The 8,419-nt window shown below is 41.6% G+C and overlaps 1 protein-coding gene across 1 annotated transcript; it reads left to right on the forward strand.

The window, feature by feature from the left end:
• The first annotated feature begins 2,154 nt into the window (after positions 1 to 2,154).
• EPOP (elongin BC and polycomb repressive complex 2 associated protein) lies at positions 2,155 to 5,721 on the forward strand. The gene is made up of 2 exons (XM_072111568.1): positions 2,155 to 5,197; positions 5,239 to 5,721. The coding sequence occupies exon 1, from the start codon at positions 2,607 to 2,609 to the stop codon at positions 3,843 to 3,845; it is 1,239 nt and encodes a 412-aa protein (XP_071967669.1). The 5' UTR covers positions 2,155 to 2,606; the 3' UTR covers positions 3,846 to 5,197; positions 5,239 to 5,721.
• Positions 5,722 to 8,419: the final 2,698 nt, after the last annotated feature.

Consider the following 8,419-nt stretch of genomic DNA (forward strand, 5'->3'; position numbering starts at 1 on the left):
ACATTTTGTAACTATTCTGTAGCGATATGAATATATATTAATTCAGAGTATAAAAGGATTATATGTATATATATAATGTATATATACTGTAGTATATATATATATATATATATATATATATATATATATATATATATATAATATATATATATATATTTCCTCTCTCATCTAAATAAAAGATATTTATAGCATATATAATTTATAATTTATAGCTGTAAATTTATATCTGTCTGCATTATATGTATATATCCTATCATGTCTTCTGCAGGTTCACAATACAAAGATTAATTGGATTATTCTTATTAAATTATGATCTCGTGTGAACTGCATCGACATCTGCAAGAGGACAGGAAACAGTGAGCAGTGCTGGCCACTAGGCGGCGGTGTAACAGCCGTGTGAGAGTAATAAACAAGAAATCGCAAACAATTATAGACGCCAAATCTCCATCGAAATAGACACGAATATTCCATAAAGTGTTCTGAAAACAGAGGCTACAACTGCAGAGTCCTGTGCAGATACAGTATTAGCTTATACCTCAAGATATATATAGCACATCCAATGTATGGTCTTATCTGTGTATAGGGCGCCTCTCACTACCACACACTGTACTGTAATACTAGGAATATTCTAATCAGCGGCTCCTGTACCGCAGCCGGAGTAACGCGTAGTGTAACCAGAGCACGGTTACCTGTGACATATAAGTAATCGTGTGTGAGATATTATAAGCATTAATAATTACTAGATAAAGCCAGGATTTATTGTCTTCTCATCAGAACAGAACAGACAAATTTCCTCTAAAGGACGTGAAAGAGAGGGAATGTGCCTCAGTATCTATCTATCTATCTATCTATCTATCTATCTATCTATCTACATGTCTCATGTATATCTATTCATCCATATGTATCTGTATGTCTGTCTATACTCTCTCATCTATCTATATTTATATCTATCTATCTATTCATCTATATAGCTATATTTATCTGTCTATTCTGTCTAATCTATTTATTCATCTATTTCATTATGTATTTAATTCATATTATCTCATTATCTATCTGCTAATATGTTCATTATCTATCTATTCCTCTCTCTAGCTATATTCTCTCATTATATATTTATTTAATTTCTTTCTTATCTATCTATCTATCTATCTATCTAACTATCTATCTATCTATCTATCTATCTATCTATCTATCTATCTATCTATCTATCTATCTATCTATCTACCCCATCTGTATCTATATATCGCATATCTATATCTCACTATCTATCTAATGTCTCATTATCTATCTATTCATCCACCTGTCTCATCTATAAATCTATCAGCCCCTCTACATCTATATTTATATGTAAAACACACACACACACACACATATATATATATGTATATATATATATGTATGTATATATATAATAAATAGATTAAATAGATATATTATTAATATATTAACATGAGTTCGTGTGACAGACAATAAATATATAGATAAGTAATAGATAGATGTTAAATAGACAGTATATATAGATAATTATATAGACAGATAAGATAAATAAATCATATAGACGAATCGTAATACATCTCTATAGATATAATATAGACAATTGCAGAGGGCTGTATATGATATATGATATATATATATATATATGATATGTATATAAATGTAAATGTAATACTCGGGGTCGCATGATATATATATTGTGAGGACCTCTCCTTATTTAATAAGTTGCTGTATATCCAGGTTATAAACTATACGGATAGATAATAATTGCTGTAATCTAATGAGACGTATTACGCCGCGCACGGAGCCGGTAGACGGACAGGACTATACGTGTGTATATACGGTATAAACTTATTGTGTGTACATGGACACAAAGAAGCATGGCTCTGTGTATTGTGTATGAGACTACAGGCACGGGGCAGCTCATGGGGCGCTATACACCAGGGGGGTACAAGTGGCTTCTAGAAAGTTCACCCCTGCAGCCGTGGGGCTTGTAGCCGTCCCTGGTGACGGGCAGGAGCCATACATTTGCCATTAGGCTACACGGTCTCTTTGTGAGATATTGGTGAAGGGGAGGGCAGGGGCGGCTAATTTTTTAAAGATATTACGTCACAGCGAAAAGCAGCCAATGAGGAGAGAGAGTGTAGGTCGCTGATTGGCAGACTCGTCTTCCAGTGTGCGGGGGGCGGGACTGAGAGAACGCAGACGGCTGCACGACGCCGTGATAGCGCTACACCCGACTGTGTGCACAGGGACTGCGCTACCGGGGGAGCACTGACCGCTGGCTGCACCCACACGGACTGCCCCGCATATACTCTGCCACTGCCTCACACCTCACCGGAGACGACTGTCTGCACCTGTGATCAGAGATGGAGTTTACATGTGGACACTGAGTCTTCATGTGGTCTGGAGCCTGGAAGGAGCATATACTTACTTGTATTGCTAGACCACCCTGCTAGCTGATCTCAGGAGCCTTGCCCTGGGCTGACCTGCTCTCCATCCCTTTAAGAGCCCAGCATGTGGGGAGGAGGTTATGTAGCACTTTGTGTTTGTTGACTGTGAGCTGGACCTTATTTTCTTCACCTACGGCGCTGAAAGCCACATGGACCCTAATGGAGCCGCGGGCAGGATACCAGGAAATAGCGGGCATGCGGATGGGATACCTACATGTTGGAGGCCGGCAGCTTTTTGCACTTGCCGAGGTGCTGAGCGGTCCACTCAGAGGAGTTCCTCGGGGGCGGGTCTGCCGGCGGATGGAGAGGCTGCACATACAAAGCCGGCGTTGTGATCTACGAGAGCTCCGCGCCCTAAAGGCTCTGAGATCCGTCCCAAGCAGAGCTGTACAGTGTTGTCTCATATCCCGAGAAGATCTCCGTGTCCTCTGCTCTTCATCATGGGGACCGAATACTGTGATTTCTAAAGAATGGACGCAACTTGATAGTGAAACTCCGGAAACACCGCAAAAAGACTGTGTTCCCTCCAGGATGAGAGCCACATTCCCAACTGAGCTTGTGGATATCTTTCCAAGTGCTCCGCATAGCCCCGCTACCTCAGTGGGCTACTCCAGCCCCACAGACTCTACTATTGACCAGACAAGTTCCTCAGACACAGAATCTGACAGCAGTGGTGATATCTATCGCTCAGTGGAGATAAATAAGATAACTCGTCAGATAATAACACGGAGCCGGGACTGTAGCGCTCTGAAGCAACCTGTAAAAGAAACACAAAGTGCTCTGCCGGTTAGTAGCCCGCCACCTCCACAGGCATCCAAAACGAAAGAATCTCCTGAGGATACAAAGTGTGTGACCCAAGAGTGTGGGCAATCACCTAAAATAGCCGAGGACAATGAAGAAGAGGCATCGCTACCTCCAGAGGAGGATTCCCCACCTCCAGAACCAGAGCCCAGGGTGCAACAATTTGATAGGCTTGTCCGGCAGTCCAAATTGTGGTGTTACGCCAGGGGATTCAGAACAGATTTGAGAGACTTACACCCTGCCATTACAAGAAAATGTAGCAAATCCCCTGGAGCCAAGAGGCCAGGAAGACCTAAAGGTAAAGTTCTACTGAAGAAGAAGAGGAAGAAAGGAGACAGAAATGCCACTGGAAGAAGATCTGCTTCTAACCTTCACGCACCTGTTAGAAGGCCATTTAGCTTTTTGGGGAATTTTCCAGCACCCCCCTCTCTTGTGGTGGGAGAGGATGGGGACCTGTGTCCAGCTTACTCCTTAAAGGCACAGGACCATAAAGCTGTGCCCAGAACTCACCCTGTCTGGGGCTGGCACCCCGGAGGAAATGCCATACCTTTACCTCCTAGTCTAAAATTTAGGACATTCCCTGCTGATAATTTGTGAATTGAAACCAAGTGTGACCTCCTGAAATCACCATCTCTGAGCTCTACAGTAACTCTCTTGCCCATTGGCCAGTTGCCTACAATAAGTTCAAGATACCGTTAGGTGGATCCATCTAAGTTTAGGCTGGAGAAGGTGTTATTCCTTCTTCTGCACTACCGTTTTGTGTCACCCACCATAACATACAATCAAACTTTATGTATTTATTTCAATACCTTATGGAGGTGATATTTTCTTTTCTTTAACACTTGTTGAATTTCAGCTATGGTGCTATTCTTGCCTAGGATAAATATTTTGGAGAGCAAAGTATTTTTGTAACTTCTTTTTTTATTTGAAATGTTTGTACGTTGTTTATTGACTTTTTTGGTTTTCTTTTGACTTGTTTTTTCCCCTCTTTCGAAATCATCCTGTTCTAAAACCAAAAGCAATTTGTTAATGTTTTCAGGTTATTAGTTAAAAAAAGTATAAACATGCCAAAGTATTCTTTGTCTGATGGGTAAAAGTTTCCCTGGGGGCTTGAGAAAACAGGACATGTGGCAGGGAGGTAGACAGATAAAGTAGTAGAATAGCTAAAGCCTGAAAGTGAAGAGGTGAGAGATGATGGAAACAGAGAGGCGGAGGGGGGTGGGGAAAGTTGAAGGTTAAAAAAAAGATCAGTTTTTGTTTTATTCTTTGCTTTGGTAAGTGAGATGTGTATGAACATCTTATTACTAGTGGCCTATGTTATATGGTAATATATACTATACCATCCAGTTTTGGTTCAGTAATAACCAATGGTACATTAAGTTCTAGCAGGAAGGCATGGAAAGGTTATCACCCAGTGCCTGACCCTATGCCAGACTCCTGTTAACCCTATAAGTGATCAACCAGAAGAGGTATGCAACCTGTTGTTGGCTACTTATGGTGGATTAGAAGATCCAATGTGGCATATAGAAGCCTCTAAGATTGTCTCGAGACTTGTTTTTTTTTTGTTGTACCACAGGTAGATGGCTACAGGAAGAGCATATTTAAGCATTGTTAAATTGTGTTTGTTCTTACAGGGTTAACCAAAGCAGCCAATGTATACCTCTGTGAGTGCACTGGGGTCAGCTCCCTAATCTGATTATTGTGTGCAGGAGAAAACAGACATTCACATAAGGACTTTAAGTCTTGCTACAATGGAAAGAAAATAGAATTAAGTTATAAAACAAATAGGTGGTGGTGGTACAAGTCGGTGGAGTTGTATGTGGATTAGTGGCTGGCTCTCAGGGAATGGTTACGGCGGGGAATGGGTTAATTTAATATTGTGAAATTTCCTGCAACTGTGTTTTTTTTTATTTAACTAGACAGAAGCTGTTTGATTTTCATGCAAATTAGCAAGACAAGGGTTAATGCAGACTTGACCCATGTGTGTCAGGCACAAAACCAAATCCACACAGGGGACGCATCCCACCCCCCCTTCCTACTCACCCCCCCCCCCCTCTGGCCCCCACACCTCCTCTCTAGGAGGCAAGAGGAGGCCTGTAGTGATGCATCAAAGGGGCATCTCGCTTGAGATCTTGTGCCAACCCCTGCTCCATGCTAACCGGAATCATTCAGTAAGTGGCTATTTACATCTAAATGAGATCCTATTAAAGGGAGTGGGGAGAGGTGGGGGATGTGTAGCCAGGCCCTATCCTAAAAGATTTACTTCTGAAAACACAGTCCCACATGCCATTCCGGTATTCCCACATTACCCCCATACAGATTCATCGTCTCATGATCTACAAGTTGCCTGGACTGCTCAGGTTTATTGTATTTATTTTTGATTTCTGGACGTAGCATCCATTAAAACGTTTCCTGATTTCTGTTGTGCAATATGAAAGCCAAACTGATCAATAAACATTATTTTGAAGGTGAAGTATTGTGTTTACTCTTGTGTATACGGTACATGTTTATAATTTATAGACTTCTTTTATATTAATGACTAAATAGACTATTTCTTCCATAATGGACGGGGAATTGTTGTCTCACTTCTGACTCTTTCACAATCTTTTAACAAATCTGTTCAGCTTTCACACATGTGGAATAGTCATCTAAAGGTTTATTAAATGTTCTTATAGTTCTTCTATAAACTAGATTAGAATGTTCTTCTGACATGTTCCTATTACAAAGAAAATCTATTGTTCCCTGTTATAAGGCTGGGGTAAAGGAAAGACTGTCTGCTCTTGTGACTAAAGCTTTTAGTTAATACTTGTTGTATTCCCCATGATAGTATATTGCTTAGGTTGAGTGGAGCCCCCAAGCCCAAACCTGGATTTCAGACAGTAGTTCGGGTTCAGTCTCAATACCAAAGTGTCATGGGAGCAACGATCCTAGAGAAAATTGGGTTTGCCTGGAGGGTGTTACTGGTGGGTGTTCAGAAATCGAATAAAACTTTTAAGGTTTGGCTAAACTTTGTGAACCAAAACAGGTCTATTTAATACTATGGCCCACGTTTACTAAAAACAGTGCACTCTGTACTGTGTGCAGTTTGCCTGTGTAGTGTGCAGAGGACACCAGATTCAGGATTTCTGGCGCCCCCTACACAGCTTCGACCGTGCACCACTTTTTTTTTGGTGCACCTCTATCATGGGGTGTGCAACACAATTCTCGAACTCCCAAAGTGGGACTTTGCATGATAAATGTGGTGCATGGTCCGACTGAGCACTCGAACACCCATTTCAGTACAGAAATCACTGAATTGCATCAGGTATAGTGCAGTGTGCGCCACAAATACAGTATGTCTAGGACACTTCTTAAATACCTGTGCAAGCAGTTTGCACTGAAAACAACATGCAAAGTCAGACAAAACACTGGTGCAAGGACCTTGGTAAATGTGGGCCTATATGTTTTCTTGGTGCTGTGTAATTTGCTATGCTTTTGTATTCCCCGAATATTTTGTATTTAATATATTGACAACTGGATGTTACAATTCCTCATAACCAGTAGGTTGTGCTGCTATGTGAGATGTAACAATGAATGGACAATATAATCGGTGTAAAGGGACATATTCCATACTATTAACTCCTAATTGTTAGGTAAATAATAATTCCAAAAGGAATAACTGAGGAACGACACAAGGCAGTTTACTTAGGAAGAAAGCTCTAGAACTTTATTGCTTGGCAAATGCAAGTATCTTCTAAAATATATATCAGTGGTGGTGACAATAAGGCACAATTTCCATTTTAAGGGAAAAAAGTTACATGACTGAAATTAAATGCAATACTTCATCTGTGCTCACAGCTATTATTTTAACGTACCGTGCGACTACGTCTTCATCTGATGAAAGAATATGCTGGTTAGGTGGTAGTGTAGCAGGGGCCAAGGTTGAGATGTGCAGGTAGCCGTTTTATAAAGACAAATTAAACACAATAGATGTGAATTTGTGATGTACACTGCCTCCTTAGCCGCTACTGTAGCATAACTTAAAGGGATTGTCCAACTTTCTTCCATAGGGGGGACTGTAAATAAGTGTGTACTTGCCTCTTCTGGCACTCCCGATCTTCTGTTCCACTGTCCGTCGGTGCTGTGCTCGTGTCTGTTTACAGCAATACGGCACCTCCGCTCCGACTGCTTCCACCAGCCTGGCTTAACCAACCGTCCTCGTGTCCCAGCGCCTCATACAGTGCTAGTGCAGTGGACGGGTGGGAGTTGTCAGAGCTGAGGTTTCGTGCCCTTGTTAACAAACAGAAGCATAACACCGATGGACGGCGACACTGGGAGCTGCAGAATAAATAAGTACAGGTTTATTTTTTTGGTGCAGCCCACCCTGGCCACCTCAGTATTTTACTATATGGTTGGACCGCTTTAAGGTAGTCTCAGCTGAGACACAGGTAGATTCCAGGTGTACAGGAATCGCAGTTTGGGGGGGGGGGGGTCAAGGCAGTGCTGGACATGGTGCAGAACGAGGCTGGGAGCCCACCTTGCCAGGTGTATATCAGGAGCCCAGAGCCGTGTGCGGCACAAGGGGCCAACATTAATCACTGTTTCAAGTAGTGGTAACACTTGAACAAACTGCACAGATACGTCTCAAAAAGTAGTACCAGAAACAAAACAACATGGTGATAAATCCCCCCAAAAGTTGCATGACGATTATCTTCTAAATAAAGTCTATAAATAAAGTCTGACATAGAATTGTGGGGTGTAGGCGCAGGCTTATCTTGTGTGCAGGCATGGAGCAAGAACAATGTGTGCCAGCCCACTCCGCCACCATGTGCGCCTCTTAGGGTGATGCCACACATGGCGTTTTGAAACCGTTTTTGGAAAACCTGTCAAAAAGGGATGCGTTTTTTAACGGATTGCTTAAAAACGGACCAAAAACTGTATCAAAATGCCATGTGTGGCATCACCCTTAGTGTGGAGGGGACACAAAAAGAAACAATTTCTGGTTCTGCACCAAGCCCTGATATATCTGGCCTCTGGAGTTTGTGCTGGCATTGTGCAGCCTGCTTCTGTATAAAGTATTGCAGACTAAATAATAATTTAGCATTAAAATATATATTTGTACACATGTGATGAGGCTACAAAAAGTATGAGCCATTGATTCAAGTGCAAATGAAGACAGAAAACTGCTGTGG

The sequence above is a fragment of the Engystomops pustulosus genome, chromosome 6 (assembly GCF_040894005.1).
Source record: "Engystomops pustulosus chromosome 6, aEngPut4.maternal, whole genome shotgun sequence".
Taxonomy (NCBI): domain Eukaryota; kingdom Metazoa; phylum Chordata; class Amphibia; order Anura; family Leptodactylidae; genus Engystomops; species Engystomops pustulosus.

Coding starts and splice junctions, on each gene's coding strand:
- EPOP (XM_072111568.1), top strand. CDS start 2,607: ATGGAGCCGCGGGCAGGATACCAGGAAATAGCGGGCATGCGGATGGGA.